Raw genomic sequence first — 25,153 nt, 5'->3', positions numbered from 1 at the left:
CTCAATGAAAAATAAAGGAAGAGAGAAGGTTGTGTTTGCAAGAAACATGGTTATAAAAGCTAAACGTTTATCAGAAAAACAATGGAATCGTCTTCGAAACTTTCAAATCACGCCGTCTAGATTATCCATCATGTCTGATTCTCAAGATTTGTTCGTCAAGCCAACTATAATCGATGACTGGTTTTCTCAAGATTTCTTAAGTGGTTCATTTGGTAGTTTACACTTAAATTGACCAGTTTATCATTAATCTTCAAAATTTTCTAAATAATTCATTAGGTTCTTTATATTTAACCTCTATTGTAGTAGAAAGGACTAACTCACATGTTAATATAGATTTTTCAATTTTTCAATGCGTTAAAAACCTAGTGTTGTTTCATAAACATTTGTAACAATTATTGTTATATTGAAAATATTGCATATTATTTAACTCGTTTGAATTTTTATGGTAGATTATGTAATTGTTAAAATAATGAGATAAACTACAAATAAACTATATTAGATTGGATATTATTTTAGTGATGAGACATGATTAAATTTTCTAAGTAAAATTATTTTTATTTAAAAATTAATTTTTAAGTTTAAATTTTAGCTAGAGTCTAGCCATAAAAGACTGTTACTTCTTAGAAATTTAGCCACTGCAGAACAATAGTTTGGATATATTGTAGTTTCTATTGGTCCGGGTGTTTGGAGTGTTAGGTTTATGTGGTTCGTGGATTATCCATGGAAGCAGCAACTTCAGTTAGGAAACAGGATATGCGGGATGGGTGGGTCGAGGATCAGAACCGGAGGTATAAAAAAGATACTAGGAGTGGAGGTAGATGGGATTCGAAAAAAGGAAAAGAAGGTAAGATGGGAGAAGAAGTTGTAAGCTTTTACTTCTCAGAATTTTCGGAGGAATTCGACGCAAAGGATATGTTTGAAATCTTCGTCGACTACGGGCTTGTAGTAGAAGTAGTAATACCCCCGAAGAGAGACAAACGAGGAAGGAGATGTGGATTTGTCAGGTATAGGAAGGTGGGCAATACTAGAATCCTTGAGAGGGAACTGGACAACATCTTCATCAAGGGGAGAAAAATCCATGCAAACGTTCCAAGATTTTAGAGGAATATCGATGGGCAAGACAAAAGAGAGAAGCTAGGGTGGAAGGATTCAAGGGAGGCTAACTAGACGTGGAAGCAAAATCAAAATCAACTTGGGGGAAGGAGAAGAGCTAATGAGGTGGGAAGTGAAAAATCGTATGCGCAAGTTGTGATGAATCAAGGGCAGAAGAATCTTGATCAAGGAGTGAAGAGGAACTTTAGTTGGCAACATGATAAGAAGAAAAAATTCCCTTTCGCTCATGTCCAGTTTAATGTGGAGAAAGCGGATCGAAAAATATTTGAACTAGCTTTTATGGGAGTGGTGGAAAAACCTGGTTCGACATATAATGTTCAAGCGGCGTTGAATGAAGAAGGGTACTAAGGAATTAAAGCAACTCATATGGGCACAAATCTATGCTTACTGGAAGAAGTGGAGGTTGGGGAGATTGAAACTTTGGTTAGAGAATCTGCAGCTTGGGTAAACAATTGGTTTTCGGATATCCATCCTTGGTCACCGGAGGACGTGGATAACGAAAGATTAACATGGTTAAAGTACTATGGGTTGCCTTGTCATGTATGGAAACCATAATTCTTTGCTTTTATTTCGAAATTTACGGGTGAATACGTGTGTTGGGATAAGGAGACAATGGAGCAAGCTAAGTTGGATGTTGCAAGAATCTTAGTTCCAACAAAAGGAGAGAGAGTTTTGAATGAAGCATTTAACTTGGAGGTTAATTGAAAAATATATGGAATTAAGGTGATGGAGGATATGCATGGACCGAAAAGGTTGGTGAGCCAAAAAGATAGGGTTTCAGAAACTTCTTTGGTGGTTGGAAAAGGAAAAGGAATTAGTTGTGCAACCGGCCCAATTGGAGAGAGAGTCAATTATGGAATTGGCTATTGGGCTTGGGGTGGAATTAAAGGCCCAATGTCCAGAAGGGAAAAAGGAATTGGAGAGATATACGATAGTGTGAAAATCCCTTGTGTGCCATCGTATTTTTCTCCACTTGCCCAATCTCTTAGATACCCTAAATTAACTTTGTCCCAAAATATTTCTCATGTTTCAAACTCGTGGGCTGAGTCTAGGTCAAATAGATCAATAGATTCTTTAATGGGTGAAGTATCAATTACTGATTCGGGAGTTAATCAAGGCAATAGAAGAATTTTGAGGATGGAGGATGATGTTCCGGCATTGGTATGGAGGTCGATTAAAGAATTGGGATTCGAAGGTGAGGAAGATGACGAAGTCTTTGAAGGTATTATTCGTGATATGGAAGCTAAGGAACGACAGGGCTCTGGCAGAGGCAAGGTGAATTCAACAACGGTTCCATGAATATAGGAACTTTTAATGTTAGAGGGGGCGGCAATTCAATAAAAAGGAGGAGAATTGGGAAAATTTTATTGAAGGCCAAGGCAGATTTGTGCTTCATCCAGGAAACAAAGATTCAAAAGATTGGAGGGGGTTGTGGCATCGAGCTTCTGGGGTTCGGTGGATTGCGACTGGTCGGTGAAAGATTCAGAAGGAATGTCTGGGGGGATGTTAACCATTTGGAGAAAAGGTGTAATAAATATGTGCTTCAGCTTCAAAGACAAAGGATTTCTGGGATTAAATGCGGAGTGGCAAGGTATTAATCTGTACTTCATAATAAAAGGTATTAATAAAAGACTAAATTTTGGTTAAAATGGGTAAAGTTGTAAAATTACTAATATTTAATCATTTATTCATATTCTATAATAATAATTTAAACTAGTAACTAAAACATTTAAAAAAATAATGGTTGAAAATACTTTAACCATACAAATGAATAATTAATTGAAAATAATTTAACTATACACTTTTCATAATCACCAAAGATATATAATACTGATATACTTCCCGTTAATATTCAATATTTTGATCAAGAATTTAATATTCCCGTTAATATTCAATATTTTTATCAGTAACTTCATGTTCCCATTTATATTCAATATTTTGATTAGTAACTTCATGTTTCCGCTAATATTAATATTTTGATCAGTAACTTCATGTTTCTGTTAATATTCAATATTTTTATCAGTAATTTCATGTTCCCGTTATTAATAAATTCATGTTTCCGTTATTATTCAATATTTTGATTAGTAACTTCATGTTCCCGTTAATATTCAATATTTTGATCAGTAATTTAATATTCCCATTAATATTCAATATTTTGATCACCAACTTCATGTTTTCGTTAAAATTAATGGATTAAAATAAATTTACAAATCAAATATATTATTCCATATATAAAAATATTTAAATCGATTGTATAATTATTCCTATATATAAATAATTTTGTTTGGAATAATCTATAAAAATATTTAAATCAATAGTAAACTTATTCTTATTATTATTCAATATTTAATTAAATGTGTTAATATCAGTACCATATACATGTATCCTATAAGTACCCGTTTGTATCCGTATAAAAATATGTCATTCTTATAAAAATATCATTCAATTGATAATACTAAATCATGTTTGATGTTACGTTTCATGATTTATTTTTAATTGTATGTAATATTTTATACTTTAGAAAATAGAAAAATGAAATATAATGTGAATATTATTAAATAAAAAAATTAAAGACTATTTTATATGAAAATTAACTTTCATTTAAAGTAAAAAGTAGAAAAAAAAACAAATTAGATTATTTAATCTATATATATATATATATATATATATATATATATATATATATATATATATATATATATATATATATATATATATATATAAACTAACATAAAGATAATTATTTGTTAACAAAATTGTAAAGTAATACTAATTTTTAAATTTTATTTTAAAACTTCAAATATAAAAATTTGACTCGTTTCTAATATTTCGCTCATTTTAATAAAACTTTATAGTCTTAAAAGTAAAATAAGAGATATTAGAGAATAAAAATAAGAGACAAAAATAATATCATTTATAAAAATATTTGAAATAATGATATATTATTTTCCCGTATGTTGACATCATTTATAAGTAATTTGTAACCATAGTTATTTTTAAAATAAGTATTGAGAATAGGCATTGAAAATTGATAATTGTGAAAAACAAAAATTAATTTCATGTATTATTATCTTTAAAAAAAATTGTATCTTAACTGGAAACCATAAATATTATAATATAATCAATGGTAAATTTGAAAGGTACTGCAATTAAAACCAAATAATTTATATTTTATTCTTATCCTCAATCACAAAATATTTATACTAAATACCTCCTGTTAGGAAGAATGAAAAGTTAAATCCCCTTCATATAATAAGTATTAAATTCACACATTTAAGTATTAAAATCCTACATTTAATCATCTTAAATAAAAAATAACCAAAGGATATAATTATTAAGTAGCAATAATTATTGTTGTTTTAAGTTGAAATTAATTTAATTTTTTACTATCAAATTTATCATAAAAATGATAAAATTAACACTCAGTTATAGTGAATTTGAAAAGATAATTGGTATCACAATAATTTTGGAAAATTTTAAATAATATTGTTGCATATTTAATTGGAATAAATTACGTTCAACTATTAAATTAATAAAAAAAAAAGTAAAATAGAGTCATGTGTCTGAACATAAATAGTTTGTCAAGCGTAAGAGACAAAATTTATGGTGCATGCAATTATTTGAAGCGATCGTATTCCATATATCATAAGTCAAAAATAATAAAAAAAAATAATAAAAGTAATATGTTATGTCTACTCCTATATAGTAATAATAGAAAGTTGACTCTCATTTTACATAATTAGAAAATTTGCTACTTTATTTCAAAACTATACATATTCATCCATTTTTCTTAATTCAAACTTTTTCTTATATTTAAAATCATATAACATATGATTTTGTCAAATTGCTATTATATAAATTCATATAAAATATATTGTAATCATTTATAGATATAATAGCTTTCTATAATTGAAGATTTTGCTTTATTATTTTGGCAACCTGCCGACAATACTTTATGACAATTACATTATTCCTTTTGAGTCAATTAGAAAATATTGAAAACATCATTTTGTGATATCATAATGATTTAAAACTTCATTTATTATAAAAATTGAATTTCAAAACCATCATAGTACAATCTAAATATATTTTACATATCAGTGAAACCTCACAACAGTGCAAGAGATATCATTAGAGCTTTTCCTGTTAAGTGCTTCTTCAGTAAGTTGCTTTGCTGCAGCCCGAGCATCCTTGATAACTTTGATAGTATCAACTGCTTCTTGAATTGACATGACCGGTAATAATAACAGATGTGAAGCTAAAAAAAACATGATGTTTGTGGGAAGGAGGAATGCAATGCATAAATCATACGATGCTTCATCATTTTATCAAAGCATTTACCTTCTGTAGCGCTAAAAAAATACTCGAGGTGTCTACACACTCGAAAAAGAACAGAGTCGCCACCGATCTTTATTTAATCCAATAGGAAAGGGAAAATGTCGAATAAAACCCATGAATAAAAACAAATGAATAAGACGGTCATCGCAACCAAATTAGGGTTCGGGAGTCGGTTAAACAAGGGGAAGGTATTAGCACCCCTCACTTCCATCGTACTCGATGGGACCCATTTAGTTAACTTTATGAATGAATGTTTGTGTAATGTTTGCGTTCTTTAATTTATTAATCAAGAAAAGAAAAAGGGGTTTTTTATTTTTTATTATAGTGAAGAAAGAGAAATGATTTTTTATTATTATGCTCGCCAAGACGTTTGTATCTTGTGCCTACGTATTCCCTTGTGCAATGGGAAAGTCAGAGCAATCGTAGTTCGAATAAGAAACTACGAGTTTGTTGGTTAATTTTATGAAGGATGTTTAGTGTTTGGTTCAAAGGATCAGAGGTATTCAAGAGGTGTGCACTTCTTGTCACTCGATCACTTCGATTGGATTAAGAAATAATTTTTAAAGTTTGATTCAAAGGATCAAAGGTATTCAAGAGGTGTGCACTTCTTGTCACTCGATCACTTCGATTTAATTAATAAAGAATTTTTTAAAGTTTGATTCAAAGGATCAAAGGTATTCAAGAGGTGTGCACTTCTTGTCACTCGATCACTTCGATTGGATTAAGAAATAATTTTGAAAGTTTGATTCAAAGGATCAAAGGTATTCAAGAGGTGTGCACTTCTTGTCACTCGATCACTTCGATTGGATTAAGAAATAATTTTGAAAGTTTGATTCAAAGGATCAAAGGTATTCAAGAGGTGTGCACTTCTTGTCACTCGATCACTTCGATTTAATTAAGAAAGAATTTTTAAAGTTTGATTCAAAGGATCAAAGGTATTCAAGAGGTGTGCACTTCTTGTCACTCGATCACTTCGATTTAATTAAGAAAGAATTAAAAAAGGTGTTAATCCAAAAGAATCGAGGTATTCAAGAGGTGTACACTTCTTGTCACTCGATCTTTCGGTATGGTTTAAAGAATTTTTGTGAGAAGAAACTCGACGTTGGATCGAGAAATTATTTGTAACCGCTTGGCGTTGGACCAAGGTTTATTGACTTTGAATTGAGATTAATCTAATATTTTTAACGTTTTAATATGAGAAGTAAAATCTAACAAACCTATGTAATAAAAATATTTTGTGTGTTTTGTTATATGAAATAAGGTCTAAAATAAAACATGTTTTTGTATTTTGAATATTATACTAACTAAAATAAAGTAAACAAAAAAAGATAACAATGACATGGGCTATAATAAAAAAACAAAGGGTGTGCATAAGAGAAGTTCGGGTGTGCTGAGATTGCTCAGGCCCAAAGTTAGTAACCCATAAAAATAGAATAAAAAAAAGTTGTGTTGGGCCGGATCATATTGGAACCCGGTTACCTATCCAACACACAAAAATGGGTTATGGAACCCTAAGAGCCAAAACACACGCCCCTTCTATGTTCCAACAGAAAAAGAAAAAGGAAACGTTCTCTGCTTTCGCTCATCTCACACGATTTTCACTCTCAAAAATCTCTCTCGATCCCATATCTCACGTGTTCTCACGCAATCGACATCACAAATCAAGATTCAAATCAAACAAGAACAGAAACAAACAGCATTATACCCTTATCCCCAACAAAGCCCATATCCCAATTTCTCATTATACCAGGAATTATAAGTTACAGTTACGAAGATAATGGAAACCGAAATCAAAATGAAAGCAACAATGATGAAGAAATTATGCCGATGTGAATCCCTCAACGATTTCAGGTATTTGCACTTGTTCTACTCTTCGTCTCTGCTTCTTGTCCGCTTCAGAGGAGACGGCGCCTCCGACGAGTGCTTCGGCGAGCGAAGTTCCAAATAACGTTTATTCTTTTCTGATTTCTACTCCTTCTAAAATCCGGTGTTATTGTTGTGCGTAAAGTCAAGGTTGAAGGTGTTTGGAATGAATGAAGGTTTATCGAGAAAATGGCTTATGAATCGGCTAAGCGTGATGGTGTTGTGTTGAGGTGTGGAGGTTTAGAAGAAGGGTTGTGTGACCATTGCAGTAAAGGTTTGAGAGGATTATTGCAAGGTTTTAGTGGCTGCAAATTTTTGTTAGGTTTTTTCGTGTGTGGCTGCCGATCTCCCCTTTTTATAGGCTCAGATTAAGGTTTTAGAGAGGAATTTGAAGAGGGTTTTGGGGGGAAAGTTTGGTAAGATTTGAACACTTTGAAGCACTGAATCTTTCACTTTTTGATTGCAGGTTTTTTGAGGACCATTTTGGTGCAATGTTTGGACTATATGGTGCAAGTTTTGGGACAGCAGTGTTGCAGCAAGAAGCATGTGTTTTTGGACTGTTATGGTGATGCTTGGAGGTCGAAATCAGGCCCTGTGAAGAATTAGTCTCTTTCCCTTTTTTGTATTTTGATACAGACTGTGTCATGTACTCTAATGTCTTTTTTCTAGTTTTTTTTTTAGTGGTATGAAGACAAAAGACAAAGACTATTCTATTTTTATTTTTTAAGAAAGAAAGAAAATTTATTTTTATAATAATCACAACACTATTCAAAAACAACTACAACTTTAACTACTAACTAAATACCAATCTTAATCAATAATCAAATTTAACATTTAATTATTAGTAAAAATAGTATATTTAATTAATAATTAACTAAAAAAACGAAAGATAAAAAAGGAAATTAAAAGTTGAAAAAGATGCAAATATGATCAAGAGGACCTAAATATGAAAGACCTATTCAAATATTAATGTGAAATGTAATATGCAAACAAGTGAAATAATTTCTCTCAAAACGCAAAGAAACACAACTTCCCTCTAAACCAATAATCACGACAAAAAATGATTCTTGAATTGATAAATTGGATCAGCCTATAGAAAGCCTTAATTTCTTTCCCCTAGAAACAACACTTAAATCACGCTCAATTGACATACCCATTTTGAACCATGCCAAAACCTTGACTTTGTACAAATGTTGATTATTTGAACTCATGCCTCAGTGAGTGAATGAATGATATGCAAACGATCTAATGGGACGAAAGGCATAGGGCAAAAATTGGGGTATGACAGATGCCCCTATTTAAGTATCTTCAATCTAGAGATATGAAGATTGAAATCTTCGTCTCGACGTGATTGAAGGGACTTAAATACAAAAATACACAATTTTGGCCCTAAGAACTACAAATATGCCTATGATATGATATGTATGAATGCATATGAGGAAAATTAATGGTACAAGGTGTCACGAGAGACAAACTACCACTAGAGAAACAAAGTAGAAGACAAATGAACTCCACAAAGAGAAAGTCGACAAGGAGACCTAATCGGTGAAAGGATTGTGACGAAGGGATATCTAAGTCCACTAGAGAATGGAATCAAACTCCACTGGAGAAGAGATTACAAACCTACAGGGGAAAATACCTCATAGGTAAAGAAACAAATGATACACCGATGTTTACTGAAGGTGAACTACCAACTTTTACTGAAGGTAGAGAAACAAAAGATACACCGACGTTTACTGAAGGTGAACTACCGACTTTTACTGAAGGTAGAGAAACAAAAGATACACCGACGTTTACTGAAGGTGAACTACCAACTTTTACTGATGGTAGAGAAACAAAAGATACACCGACGTTTACTGAAGGTGAACTACCAACTTTTACTGAAGGTAGAGAAACAGGAGAATCACCGACGTTTACTGAAGGTGAACTACCAACTTTTACTGAAGGTAGAGAAACAAAAGAATCACCAACGTTTACTGAAGGTGAACTATCGACTTTTACTGAAGGTAGAGAAACAAAAGATACACCGACGTTTACTGAAGGTGAACTACCAGCTTTTACTGAAGGTAGAGAAACAAAAGATACACCGACGTTTACTGAAGGTGAACTACCATCTTTTACTGAAGGTATAGAAACAAAAGATACACCGACGTTTACTGAAGGTGAACTACCATCTTTTACTGAAGGTAGAGAAACAAAAGATACACCGACGTTTACTGAAGGTGAACTACCGACTTTTACTGAAGGTAGAGAAACAAAAGATACACCGACGTTTACTGAAGGTGAACTACCATCTTTTACTGAAGGTAGAGGAATCTTCATCTGAACATCAACTTTTTACTTAAAGATGCAGGGATCTTGTCATCTGGATACCAACTTTTACTGAAGGTACGGGAATTTTCATCTAGACATCGACTTTTTACTTGACAATGCAGGGATCTAGTCATCTGGATACCAACTTTTACTGAAGGTACAGGAATCTTCATCTAGACATCGACTTTTTACTTGAAGATGCAGGAATCTTGTCATCTGAATACCAACTTTCACTGAAGGTACAGGAATCTTCATCTGGACATCGACTTTTTACTTGACGATGCAGGAATCTTGTCATCTGAATACCAACTTTTACTGAAGGTACAGGAATCTTCATCTGGACATCGACTTTTTACTTGAAGATGCAGGAATCTTGTCATCTGAATACTAACTTTCACTGAAGGTACAGGAATCTTCATCTGGACATCGACTTTTTACTTGACGATGCAGGAATCTTGTCATCTGAATACCAACTTTCACTGAAGGTACAGGAATCTTCATCTGGACATCGACTTTTTACTTGAAGATGCAGGAATCTGGTCATCTGAATACCAACTTTTACTGAAGGCACTGGAATCTTCATCCGGACATCGACTTTTTACTTGACGATGCAGGAATCTTGTCATCTGAATACCAACTTTCACTGAAGGTACAGGAATCTTCATCTGGACATCGACTTTTTACTTGACGATGCAGGAATCTTGTCATCTGGATACCAACTTTCACTGAAGGTACAGGAATCTTCATCTGGACATCGACTTTTTACTTGAAGATGCAGGAATCTTGTCATCTGGATACCAACTTTCACTGAAGGTACAGGAATCTTCATCTGGACGTCGACTTTTTCCTTGAAGATGCAGGAATCTTCCATCAAAGGTGTAAAATAAATACACTCTTGATCCAAATTTCGTTAATTTGAGAAGTCTCAATGATTAGAGGCAAAAATCAATCCAGGAACAAACGGGAGAGAGATGGTCAACCAGGACTCTTCCTCACGAGGAATAAGCTCATGTAAGGATTTATCCTATCCAAAATGGAAAGGAAAGCTAAAGCAAACACTCCCACGAGGGATAAACTCAATGGGGAATTTAGAAAGGATACATACTTTTCTACTTAGGGCTGACGCACTATTGGAGAGAGGGAATACACTACTTGGTGATAAACATAACCAAAATGGATTTAGGATCACTAGAAAATGCAAATGTGCATGAATGGTGTAAGTATGAATGTATGAATGTCATGCATATGCTGACAAAACGAACAAAACAGATAAACAGGAGATCTTGAAAACGTCATAGTACAGCGGGATACTCGACTAATCTCGACTGGATGAAGACTTCTACGTAGAGCCTGTCTTTTGTAACATCTTCTAGGAGAAATGAAAGAAATTTTTAGGGGAATAACACACATTGGGGAAATAAACCCTATAGGGAAACCACACTTACTAGAGAAATTTATAAGCAGCAGAACCACACTTACTAGGGTAACCCAAAGCGAAGCTGTAAACATCAATTGTTGGAGAAGCTTTAGAATTGCTTGGGGAATCAGGATCACCACTTAGGAAAAACATAATCAGCTCAATCCACTAAAACCGAGAATTCTATTTTATTATCCTTTATGTATATCTCGAGATTAATGTGAAAGAACAAAATAAATTATATTGTGAACCTAAAGGATTGATATAATTCGATATTGAGCGGATATTACAATTTTTGAAGATGATTCAGAATTTCAATAGCAATACCGCATCACTTCGGAAATTCCAATTCAAAAATACCCTGCATAAAATAGTGAGAACCGGTTCAAAACCGTATCAATGCCAACACGAATATCTGCAGCATATCACAAAAAACCAATCCAAATCGGTTCAGTAAGAGCAACATTACCCCTTGAATTACCAAAAGTGGTTCAACAAAAAAAAGAACTCAACAAAAAGGTTTGCAACAGAAAAAGACCACAACAGAATTTCATAACAGAACGGAAGAACAGAGAATCGGTATAACAGAAAATGAGAGAAACTAGTTATAATGGGAACGAATAACAGAATCGTAGGACAGAGTTTTGAAAGGGAAAGAAAATGTGTTTGTAACATAAATTGTAGAAAATCGCAACCGAAAAAGAGAAAAGGAATTCACCTCTAATAGGTTTGTAACAATCTCTCTTCAAATCATCTTTCTGTCACCACCGCGATTCCCGAATCCTCCTCCATATCTCCATATTTCTCTCCATAATCACCATCACCGATTTCAATCTATATAAGAAAATTAAAAAAACCATAAGAATATCGGTACCAAACTTCCATAACAGAAAACTCACCTCATAACACCTTCAATCTTGAATCGATTCTCTTCCATTCTCAACAATGTTCAATCATTATAACAAACACTTGGTGTCCTATTAATTGATTCCAAAAATAAAACTAAATTAAGCAACATTAATACACCTAAATCAGATTTGCATGGAGAAAATAATGCAGAAAGTTTGAGAGAGAAGAAGAGAGATTAAAGAGAAAATATCATAAACTCGTAAAAATCTCACCCAACTTTGCCGATTCAAAGTTGTTTCAACTCAACATTCATCATCAAACGTTGAAAATCGAATACCACAGGTTCAAACGCGAATGAAACCGCTCAGTAACATCATCAAACCGTGTTCATCGATGCTTGCTCTTTCACCAATTTTTCTACAAATGACGAAACCAAAAAAACGTATGTCAACATTACAATCGATCAGTCTTCACCAATGAGTACCGTGATGTTGAAAGTGATGGTTTGAGTGTGAGATTGAGAGAACCGATCGAGACAGAAGAGGGGGTGTTGTACGATTGAGAGTTGAGAGAAACAAATCGTTGTTGTCATGCTTTATGTTGAATGGGACAACATAATTATAAGGCAAAGTAAAAAGGAATTTCGGGAAAATGGAACGGTTTTGGAAGTATGAGGGTGCACTAACATTTTTTTGGAACGGTTTTGGAATATGGAAGATGATGGGTTTAAGGGCAGTTATGAGGATAGTGGAAATTGAAGAATAGAAGGATGTAACTGTCGAATTATAGTGGAAGAAGAAGTTAATTTTGAGGACGCTGATGTAGAATTTTGAGAGGAGAATTGCTGATGTGGAATGCTTGAGGATTGAGGAAAAGCTAAACTTTTTTTATATGATAGATTTTCTTCATGTGAGAATTGTTTCAACGATATCTTGTGATATTGTACAAATATTGTTTTTTGTTTTTATTCATTTGTTAAATTTATTTTGAAAGAAATCAAAGGAGACATTTATTCATGAATATTCTTTTGTTTCAATATTAAGATATGATATTATTGTATTTCAATTTGATTTGTTTTGTTGATTTAATTATTTGATAAATCAAATCATCCTATTGAGTTACTTTTCAAATACTGGTATTATACCTCGCAGTTAAATTTTTATTTGAAATAGAATTTTTTTTTTTCAATAAGCAATTGATATAAGTAATCGCACTAGGGGTGCAACCCTTACAACAAAGAAATTACAAGGTAATGAAACAATCTAAAGGAGATTTATACCATTCGTAAAAGCTAGAGAAATACAAAGGATTACTACTAGCTAACCAACTCAAAGATAAATACAAGATATTAGAGTACACCACGTCAAAACTATACGGCACCTTATCGAAAATCATAGCATTTCTCATGAACCAAAGGCTCCAAGTTGTAGCTAGCCAAATGGTGTTGATTTTCAATCTTGAATTTGCATTTCTCACCTTCTCTTGAAACTTGCCAAAAGCCAAAAAATCATCTAAAGAGAAGGAGAGATTGTCTCCCAACCACAAGAAGATCCGACGCCACATCAACTTAGCAACGTTACAAGCAAAGAATAGGTGATTCAAATTTTCCGGTTGCGACCTACAAAACTCACAGCAAGCATTAGTAGCATCGATGACTACACCTCTTCTGAGCAGCAAATCTTTAGACGGTAATCTAGAAATCAATAATCTCCAAGCGAAAATCTTGAATTTTAAAGGAGCCGGCGTTTGCCACATTACATTCAGCATATCCATCGTATCCGCGGACCAGGCTATCTCCTTATGCTCTACAATTAGAGCAGACACAGATGCAACAGAAAAAAACCGTTACTGCTCGGGCTCCAATTGAAAACGTCATCGACATAACGGACCGGGGAAGCCGCTGCCAGAAGAGTTGTGAGATTCTGCCACTGCAGATGGGCAGCGCTGCTGACAATCAAGAGGGCAGCGGCCGAATCAGATCTGAACAAATTTTTTAAGTTCTAGACAACATTGCCATTAATCCATGAAAAAGCTTCAGACACGGTGGCTAATTTAAAGGTTGAAATATCAAACAAGTCTGGGAACTAGTTCCTTAGAGTTTGATCTCCCAACCATAAACTAAACCAGAATAAAATGTGATTACCTTCCTTTAGCTCGCCGTGAATACAAGACGGAAAACCATCATCACTAAAATCCACCTTCACGTCATTGGAAATCATATCCCTCCACCAAGTGGAGTCTTTTAGCTTGCAAACCTCGCTACACGGAGCTTGGACCTTAATGATCGATCTCTTGTATCTCATGTCCAGAAAACCACTCATTGTACTCTTTTCCGTTAGAATCCTCCACTTCCACTTGAGGAGAAGCGCTTGGTTAATCTCGCTGACATCTCTAATTCTTAAACCACATTTTTACTTAGGCTTACAAACGGTGCTCCACTTCACCCAATGAATGCCTCGAGTATTAGTGTTTCCACTTCACAAGAAATTACTCATGAGACTTTTGATCTCTTTAAGAACCAAACCCGACGCTTTAAAAAAGGAGAGAGTGAATGAAGGAATTGCGTTAAGCACCGTGTTGATGAGGGTCACTCTCCCGCCGATTGAAATACTTTTACCTTTCCAAGAGGAGTGCCCATTTTTGATGTTTTTAATAACTATCGACCATATCTTCCTACTTCTAGGATTCGCCCCCACTATTATTCCTAGAAACAAGAACTGAATATCTCCTTTGTTGCAACCGAGAAAAGAAGTTGCCGTATTCAAAAAGCCATCTCCAACATTCACACCGTAAACATTACTTTTAGAAAAATTAATTCTCAAACCCGACACAAGTTCAAATCCTCTCAACAAAAATTTTAAAGTCCAAAGGTTATGAGTAGATGCTTCACCAAGAATTAAAGTATCGTGCACAAATTGTAAAATGTCCACATGATCCGCTATCCCATACTTAAACGGTTTGAACTCGCCCAACTCTACCGCTTTCCTAACCAAGGCGGTTAAGCCTTCCATCGCTAAGACAAAAAGAAACGGGGACAAAGGGTCTCCTTGACGCAAACCCTTTTGAACCTTGAAATCCTTCGTAGCGCTCCCGTTCACCAACACGGATATGTGGCTATTAAAGACACAAGCTTCCATCCACTTCATCCAAGTACCTCTGAACCCCATATTATTCAAGATTAGCCTAAGATACTTCCAAGAAACCGAGTCAAAAGCCTTTTCGAAGTCAACCTTAAGCAAGAAGCAATCCTTTTTTCTCTTTTTAGACCAATCAAGAATCTCATTCACCAACAATATCCCATCTAGCATGTTTCTACCCGGAACAAAAGCGGTTTGATTAGAAGAAATCAAATTCCCAATCACCTTTTTAATCCTAATCGCCAACAACTTAGCCATGATTTTGTAGAGACTACCCACCAAACAAATAGGACCGTATTCGGCTAAATCTTAAGGATTCTTAGACTTTGGGATGAGAGTGATAAAAGACGATGTAATGGATTTCACGAGCATACCTTTAGAATGAAAGTCGGAGCAAAATCTCATAATATCCTCTTTGAGGAGAGACCAAAAGCTTTTGAAGAACTCAATCGAGTAACCGTCCGGGCCCGGGCTCTTGTGACCATCGCAAGACCAAATTGCTTCCTTAACTTCCGTTTCCGAAAATGGCCTCTCCATCTCCTCCCTATTCGCCTGGGACAAAGAAGAAAGATCAAGGTTCATAGGTTCCGGTCTGTTAGCGTCTGTTTCCTTAAAGAATCCGCTAAAATGGTTGAAGAAATTGATTCAGTAGGGGTGGGAAACGGTTTCGGCCCCCCTAGAAAAAGTCTGTTTTACCTGTTATTTTTTGCGGGCCGAACCTGAATTTTGAACCTGCATATTTAAGTATGTCCGTCCTGTCCTGCACTACAAAAAAATGGGGAGGTCACGGGCAGCCTGCGGGTAAAGTGGATAAAGAAAACGAGTTGAACCTACCAAGATGAATCTATCGAGTTGAACCTACTTATTCTTGAATTTATAACAAGTCGAACTTGAGCTTAAAAAAAAAAGTCCATGTTGAACTCAAACCGAGATTTGAGCTGAACAAATTCTGAACAAGTTCCGAACTGAGACAAGTTCGACTCGAGTCAACTCAAAAAAATTACTATAAATATTGAAGCTTATCAGTAGCATAACTAAAAAATTACTATAAATACTGAAAAAAGGATAAAATTGTTGAATCCTAAATTCACAAAAAAAAAACCACTCATGCAAACTTGAAAATCTTCTCATTTTGTGAGTGTCTCTTGTATTGCTCCCTCCATTCCTTTTTTACTTTAAGCAAGGATCTCCCAGCTTAAAGGGTCTCTCAAGGCCTTGAAAAATCAATTGAAAAGATAGAATGACTTAAGGATCAATTATATTTATACCTGTTAAATAGTGAACCATGGTCTATTAGACTACCAATTCAGTTCTGTTATACTTTTTCGATTTAATAAAGCAGCCATGTTGACAATTCGCTTGACAAACTACTAAATTATTCTTTTTTAATAAGTAATGGAATTAAAGGGAGTATAAGGGATACTCCATCCACAAAACAAACGGAAAACTCCTGCATCTCAAAACACGAAAGCGGTAGAATATTTCAAGAATAAAAATTACAAAGGCTTACTCGGTTATAAAAAGTGCACATCCAACTCCAAGAGGTGAATACAATCTCCGTCATACAATCAATGAAGCTAAAGGATTCATCTTTGAAGATCATACACTCATCGATTGCAGAACAACCTCAAAAAATCCCAAAAATTCCTAACTATAACAAATCGTTAGAAGACAATTTTTTGCAAACCGAACCGTTAAGCTATTTTTCAATTTTTTTTAAAAAGTTTTTTTAACTTATTTTAGGAATTTTTCATTTTCAATTTTGGTTTGGTTTCAATTATGATTTGATTCTAGAACTGTTTGGGCATAATGATATGATTCCCTATCAAAATATAACGGTTTCAGTTATTTAACTTCAGTTCGGTTTGATTTGGCGGTTCATTTTAGTTCATGGATTTTTTTTAACAGCCCTCCTTACTATCAGTGGCTTAAAGAATCATACACTATGCCAATATTGTAAGATAAGAATATTTATCACCTTATCTTTATTAAAAATAAACATGTATAAATCTCATTCTTCTATCAAATACAAATTTGGATACCCAATTTCAAGACCATACCAAGTAAAACAATCAATTATTATTACCATACCTAAGACATATATACATCTCATTGTTCCATCCAGATACAATTTGGATATACGGCATAAAATTCAACACCCCACCCAATTCCATCACATATGTTTTTTTGTCTCATTCTTGAGACAGCACATAAAAGAAGGAAGAAATATTGGAGAAAATTAATTGTAATGAAAATGATGATGAATAAGACAGGGACTTACATAGCTCGAATCCATCAAAGAGGGATATCAACAAAAGCAATGACAAAAATGAATGTACTACTTAAACCTTACTAACCTGACAATTTTGAAAGAAAAGCTTTCTTAAAAGGCAACATCACTAATGTTGCTTTCTTAAAAAATTACATTAACTAATTAATGAATTTGAACACTCCTCATGCTGAAAGGCAATACATGTAAGTGATTCAAGAGTTCAGATTCAAAAAGACATATCATTATACAACAGCTATGAAAATCCATATAAATTGATTCAAGCAAGCCCTTTTGGCATATTACTGTTGGAAATTATTAATAATTAATAATATTTAATTACTATGGGTGTGTTCTAAAATGACAAGAAAATATCTATGTGAAGTTTGTATTTTGAATATGAAAATAGGCAACACTTCGTGAAGTGTTGCAATAGGCAATTTGAAAATTGAATCAGAAATAGACAACACTTTGGGAAGTGTTGCAGAATAAAAATATGCAACTCTTGGTAAAGGTTGCAATAGGCCAAGCATTGTAACTTTTGGAAAAGGAATTGTTTCACGAAGGGTCGCTACCTTATGAAACAATACTAAAGTGGCCTATAAAAACCCTATTCTGGATTCAGAAAAAAAACAACAAAAATTGTATATCTAACAAGCCTATCATATTCACTAAAATTCCAGACAATCTACGCTGCATCCGAGTGTTCGTCGGTCTTACGCAAACTCGATAAAAGGCTGAATTATTCCTGGGTATTCTTGCGTTCTAACTCTAAGACATATCGAGAGTGCTTGAAATACTTATAAGGAAAGTGATTTCGTTCACGATTTAGCCTCGAACCATTTAATTGAAATTGTTTTTTCTAACAATCTTATAAGTATTCATAATGGCAACCGAGGCTCCCGTATCAAGAATCAAGGACAATAATTGTCATCATAAATTCGGGTATGTTCTTATTATTGTCTTTTGGAATTAGAGCACCGTAAAATGAAATTTTCTGAGAATTTTGTCTTATTGAGAAAATCGATAATAATTGATATCAGAAAATTTATGGTTGATATTGTGATTTTCCAGTAGTTGTTAACTGAAATGTATCAAAAGTAATTTTGAGATATAATATATAAATTGTTTTTATAGTGTATCAATGAACAGAGACGTATAAGACTTGTTCATAATTGAAAAGTAATATGCACGTGCCCTTACCGCATAATAATATGATCCATTACGTGTTCATAAAAGTAAAATAAAAAACGAAAGTCGTATAGGCATGGTATTTTCTCTTGATGTGCGTGATAGTTTTGTAGCATATATGCAGCGAATATGAATTATATACTAGTAAAGCATCAGCAGGTGCAATATATCTATGGATATATGTTAATAAGTGGATACATTGATATGTTAAATATTTGAAATGCATGAACATGTTAACTAGTATGCAATTAAATCTTGATTCGACACTATATAAATAATATGTTTATGTTATATAATATGGATTGGTGGATTTATTTTCTGCACAAATGACAAGAGATTTGTAGTCAAATATGTTTATATATTTCTGTCTGAATAATAAATTTGAAATAAAATGTTAGATATGGAAATAACATGTTCATATTCAATAAGATTTATTATTATAAGAAATATGAAGATTATTCAAAGATAGTTCATAATGTCTCTAAAATTTGAGTCTTATGTAACTATTAAATTCTGAGATGTGAAATTTTGGGAACCTTATCGTGGAGGATAAGGAATTCAAGTTTTCGACAAATGAAGAACCTTGTGAGAAAAGTTCTCCGCGGATTGTTGAAACACAAATCAAAAGTTCGTCAATGATTGTTGAAAAACAAATCGAACTTAGAATAAGCAAAAAGTTTAAAAGACTAAGGATCTAGAACCGAACAAGATCGATTGCCGGCATATTTCTTGTATCTAGTAGAAGAAAAATGTGAGAATTTTGTTCGTAAGATTCCTATTATTCTTCGAGCGGAAGATGATCCTAAAGAGTTACAATGAAGATGTAATTTCAAGGGACTTCTCTTGGAATAATGTTATACAAGATGAAATGAATTTAATAATGTCAAACAACACTTGGGAACTTGCCACTCTACCTAAAGGATAAAAATCCATTGGATGAAAATGGATGTTGAGAAGGAAGTATCATAGTGATGATACACTAGACACCTACAATGATAGATTAGTGGCCAAGGGTTTTATACAAAAGGAATGTGTTGATTATTTTGACACATATGCATTAGAAGCAATCACAACGAAAATTAGAGTTTCCTTTGCACTAGTTTCTTTGCATGATCCTTTAGTTCATCAAATAGATGTCAAAATGACATTCCTAAAATGTAGATCTCGATGAGGAGATTTACATGAAAAAAACCAGAAGGTTATGTGCTTCTTGGTAATGAACAAAACGTGTGGAAGCTTATCAAATCTTTGTATGGATTAAAATAAGCACCAAAACAATGGCACCAAAGGTTTGATTCTATCATTGCAAGATTCACAAATTAAAAGGGAGACACACAACTTAGGGGGAGAATTTTCAATCTTATCAAAACAAGAATTTAAAGACTTTTTCATCATCAAAAAGGGGGAGATTGTGAAGAAAATATCTTATATATAGTTTTGATGAAGACAAAGGTTATCAAAGAAGAAAAGAATCAAAAGTATCATTCACATCAGTGATGAAGTTGACCAAGAAGGATGAACATAAAAGTTCAAGTGAAATTTGAAAGAAGTGAATATAACTAAGGTACTAATTGCAATTCATACTATACTATTTTAAATTGCTCATAATTTCATCTCTCACTTCATCTAAAAACCGTCTTGCATCATCATACATGATTATCTAAAAAAATATTTCTTCATCTAATTCTTATGACAAGTGTTTTATACACAAAGTTGTGTGAGAACATTATGATTTTCTTGTCTCCATGTTGATTATATGTTGATCATTATCAACGAGTTAAATGGAACGTTAGAAACAAAGAGGTTTCTAGATTCGACATTTAAGATGAAAAGATCTTGAAATGATAGACACCATTTTCGATCAAAGTAAAGCAAAAATAGTGGGGGTTATGAACTTAGTCAAACACACTTTGTTGAGAAAGTTCTTGATAAGTTCAAACTCCCACATTTCAAGAAATTGAATATTCAATTTGATCTTAGTGTCAAAATGATGATGGAAGAGTTGTGGATATATTAGAATTCGCAAGTGCAATTGGTTCTCTAATGTAATGTACTAGACCTGACATATTATTTGCACTTAGTAAATGAGTAGATTTACTAGCAATCCAAATGGTGAGCATTGGAAGACCATCACAAGGACTTTTATTATCTTTTGAAACCAAAATCTTGATATTCATTTTGGTAGGTTTCCTACCATATTAGAAGGATATACCAATATGAGTTGGATATCGAGTGTTGGAGATCATAAATTTACAACTGAGTGGATATTTACACTAGTTTGAGGTGCGATTTCTTGGAAGAGCAAGAAACAAACATGTATCACTCTCTTGACCATGGAGCCATGGTGTGTGGATCTCGCTTCCACTAGTCAAAGAAGTTAAATGGTTGAGGGACCTTCTGTCTGAAGTTCCATTGGCTAAATACAGTGTTTCAAAGGTGTTAACACAATGTGTAAGTCAAGCCAATTTAGCAAGAGAATTCAGATAAGTGTAAAATGGAAAGTCTGAGCACTGAGACCTTAGATATTCGTGAGAAAATTGATTAAAGATGTAATCATTTACTCGCATATATACGATCGATCTATAATTTGGGAAATTCATTTACTAAGCCACTGGCCAGAGACTTAGTAAAAACAACCTCGAGAGGTATGGGGTTGAAACTCCTTGAGTAAGAGTTCCGACAGCGGCGGCAACCCAATCTTATGTTAACGGAACATTAACCTCAAGATTTTCAATGGGTAATAACAAGTCGTTGATTTGGATAATTGTCGAACATTTCGTGATAATGTTGACCTTAAAATGAGGGTTGAGTTTTAGTTTAAAACTCTTATTGAAGTTCAATACCAATGGTACGTGTCTCGTGGAAAAGGACACAATATGAACTTCACCTATGTGAATTTCAAGATGGTGCCGCCTCAAAGTGAGAGTTGGAGTTTCTCTCATGAAAAATTCATGAAACAGGATAGCATATGACCATAAATAAGTGCTAAGCGAGAAATGTAGGCGAAGAACCTTAAAGAATGTGTGTAACGTAACGCCGGTATAATCATATGGATTAATGGTTTAAAAGCATTGCTACCTAATATTCCGATTAGACTTTGCGTTATTCTTACTAAGATTAAGTTTAAAATCGAAAGATACTTAATTGTATTAACATTCTTTGTTTTCCTTTTTCTGGAATTGATCTTGTCATTATTAGAACAAGTGGGGGATTGTTGAAAATTATTAATAATTAATAATATTTAATTACCATGGGTGTGTTCTAAAATGACAAGAAAATATCTATGTGAAGTTTCTATTTTGAATATGAAAATAGGCAACACTTCGTGAAGTGTTGCAATAGACAATTTGAAATTTGAATCAGAAATAGCCAACACTTCGTGAAGTGTTGCTGAATAAAAACATGCAACTCTTGGTAAAGGTTGCAATAGGCCAAGCATTGTAACTTTTGGAAAAGGAATTGTTTCACGAAGGATCGCTACCTTATGAAATAATACTAAAGTGGCCTATAAAAACCTCATTCTGGATTCAGGAAAAAAAACAACAAAAATTATATATCTAACAAGCCTATCGTATTCACTAAAATTCCAGACAATCTTCGCTACATCCGAGTTTTCGTCGGTCTTACGCAAACTCGATAAAAGGCTGAATTATTCCCGGGTATTCCTGCGTTCCAACTCTAAGACATATCGAAAGTGCTTGAAATACTTATAAGAAAAGTGATTTCGTTCACGATTTAGCCTCGAACCATTTGATTGAAATTGTTTTTTCTAACAATTACTACACAAAAGATTTCAAAATAACTGACCATGTGATAAAATGCTCAACAATACTGTTATTTTGTATGATCTGTGATTGACAACACAAGAAAATAGTATATCTCGCAACAGCAAAAAAAGCAATACAGGTTTTGTTAAAAGACACAATGCCAATAATATTGTCATGTTATTCCCTATGGTCTATGTGAGGATGATTCTAGTAGGAAAGTAAACATCAAGAGGCACACTAAGAATTGTTTTATAAAGAAATTAGAGAAAGTTCAACTACATTCTTGGAACTTTGAACTACATAAGTATACATAATCGATTCCTAGATTGGCTTCTAACTACAAACCCTAAAAACCTTAAATATGTCCCCAAAGAACTCTATTACACAAGGGATGTACCCTTAACATACTCTGTGAAGGCCAATGCAATCTAACCCAACATAGCAATTCTTCCATTTCACAACTCTGCATCTGAGGACATGATACTTTTTGATTTAGACTCAACACTAACACCTTGCAAAAAATGGAATCAATGACGTAAGTGACAAGAACACACTTGTCCCCAAGAACCATGGAACTCCACCACCAGACAATTGTCCAACCAAACCCTGCCCTTTAACTATTTCCACCCCATTGCTGCTACAAAACCAATCATAGCCAACCTTCCATTGATCCTTTCAGGTGCCGGCCCACCTAAAGCCATCAAATCCAAAAACTTTGTGCTCATCTGCCATTTCATCATCATCATCATCATCATCTGCCACAAGCTGTTGTACACAGGGTTGTAAATTTGGAACTTTCAGGACCTCAAATATTGTTTTCACTGCTTATTGCTAATTTGGTATAGTATAGAATATTCTATTGCTCTATAGATTATATAAAATAGTTTGTGGTTATGTCCTATTTATTCACCTTACTATATGCACTCACATAGAAGGGGAAAACAGAATTGCAAGAAAGTTTAATTTTCCTTTAAACTTGAAACAGTTTGACAATCACAAAAATATTTGACATCTACGGATGAATAGCACTAAACAGAACCATAAACACTCTTAACACACATGGACAGAGTGGTAAAGAGTGGACTAACCATAAACTTAAATGTTTCTTTACATTGAAAAATTCAAAAGTTAGAGAACATGTGAAACATGCGGCTATACTTAAGTTCAAAATCCATATAATGTTCTCAACCAAAGCCTGACCATGTAATAAGATGCTGACATATAGAATGATTGATGCAATAATACTAGTTAGCACTCAAAAACACAGAACCATCCACACATGAAACATAGTGAGCCATACAAAAAACAAAATGTTCAAATTGAATCAAAGGGAGGCATACAAGTAATAATCAAAATATATCATAGTTATAGATTTTGCCAGTATTCGTAGAATTAACAATCATACTATATACACTAAAATAAATAAAAAAGTAGAATTTTGATTAAATGAATTGGTCTCTCTCTTTACACTAAGAAAAAGTATATAATATTACTCCCAAAAATTTCTTTCATGAAAAACCACTACATTCTTCAAAAAGAACCTTGACATAATTGTCATCATCAACCAAATAGAAGTTTACATGTTGTAGAGCTTCTTGTGCACGAAGATAACTTCATAATCATTTGTTTCTTTTCAAGGCAGGTACTCTTGATTGTCATAGTCTCTAATACTTTTGAATGTTGCAAAATATATTTTACAAATTTGAACTCGCATTCTCTCCCTGTGTACCCTTTAATGCTAAATGATTTAAGCTGTGACAGAAGACATTCTGGAGCAATGGTGGAATTGGGTGGAACCATCAAACATTCAGAACAAATATCCATTGCACCCGGAAAATTATAAAATATAAACCAAATCTTAAAATGTTGAAGTTTGGGAAAATGTGGGAGTATTTCTAACATCGACCTGCACTCCCTCCTCTCCCGTAGTGAGCTATGAATAGAATCAAGTTCCATGTGAGTCAAATTGGGAAACATGGGAAGTGTTTTCCAAGTCACCCCATATATCTGCGTGAGTTGCACACGATAGAACATTAAAATGTATATTCTATATTCCATATCTTATGTGCATATTGATCAAAAAATTATTATATATTTGTACACTCAATGAAAAGACTGAAAATACAATAAAGGTATAGTTAGAAAACAAATTACAATTATATCTTAAATTTCTAAAACACTTACTCAGGAGCATAATATTCATACCTGACTTATATGCAAAATATTTGCCTTAGAAACCAAAGTGATCAGATTATCCATATCATAATTAATCCTTACTTTGACCAAATTAGGATTGAATGCTTTGTCATCGAAGTTGAGAATAAGGACATAGAGCCATACCGGTTTCCATCTCTTTGAGAGAATGCTTGTGGTTGCAACGAATTTGGTTGGAAGGAAAGAGAGAATGTGAGAGAGAATTGAATCCGGCAAGTCGCTGATTCTATGGATGTTGGAATTGAACGGCCAGAAGACATGATCTCTAACTGTGAATGAGATTATCAGCATAGCTGCTGCAATATATAGGATTATCAGAAAACCGAATTAGGGTTTGGGTTAATCGTTTCGGTAGCGGCGGGCGTTGGAGTTTCAGAGGCGGCCAAACTTGTTTCGGCAGCGGCGGCGTATCTGCAAATAGAAAGTTTTTTTACATTCGTTTTGGCGAAACAATTAATCTAATTCTTGTATGCTATGTGAAATAAATTTATTTATTTATTTATTTATTTTATAGTTTAATTCATGCAAAATAAAGTTTTGTAGTTTATGTTTAGTAAATTTAAGGAAGTTTTGTGAATTATATATTTTTTTTAAGCAAGAGATATATTGATTAGAGAACAAAAGTTCTCGAAAGAAAATACAAAGACAACTCGACCACGAAGCCGAGAAAAAAATTACACGC

The 25,153-nt window shown here is 33.6% G+C and overlaps 1 protein-coding gene across 3 annotated transcripts; it reads right to left on the bottom strand.

Moving 5' to 3' along the window:
• Positions 1 to 22,255: 22,255 nt before the first annotated feature.
• Positions 22,256 to 24,929, bottom strand: LOC131607021 (putative F-box/LRR-repeat protein At5g41840). 3 transcript variants are annotated; one of them, XM_058879084.1, is made up of 2 exons: positions 24,463 to 24,929; positions 22,256 to 23,022 (listed from the first exon to the last, which is right to left on the bottom strand). In XM_058879084.1, exons 1-2 carry the CDS (start codon positions 24,760 to 24,762, stop codon positions 22,933 to 22,935), a joined length of 390 nt encoding a protein of 129 aa, XP_058735067.1. In that variant the 5' UTR covers positions 24,763 to 24,929; the 3' UTR covers positions 22,256 to 22,932. The 3 variants fall into 3 exon arrangements, 2 of the variants coding, with proteins under 2 accessions (XP_058735067.1, XP_058735066.1); XM_058879083.1 differs by having other exon boundaries at positions 22,327 to 24,264; XR_009285164.1 differs by lacking the exon at positions 22,256 to 23,022 and adding an exon at positions 24,269 to 24,372.
• Between the last annotated feature and the right edge of the window lie 224 nt (positions 24,930 to 25,153).

This window comes from Vicia villosa, linkage group LG5, assembly GCF_029867415.1.
Source record: "Vicia villosa cultivar HV-30 ecotype Madison, WI linkage group LG5, Vvil1.0, whole genome shotgun sequence".
NCBI lineage: Eukaryota > Viridiplantae > Streptophyta > Magnoliopsida > Fabales > Fabaceae > Vicia > Vicia villosa.
The sequence above is the reverse complement of the archived record's forward strand: the minus strand, read 5'-3'. Positions and strand labels throughout refer to the sequence as shown.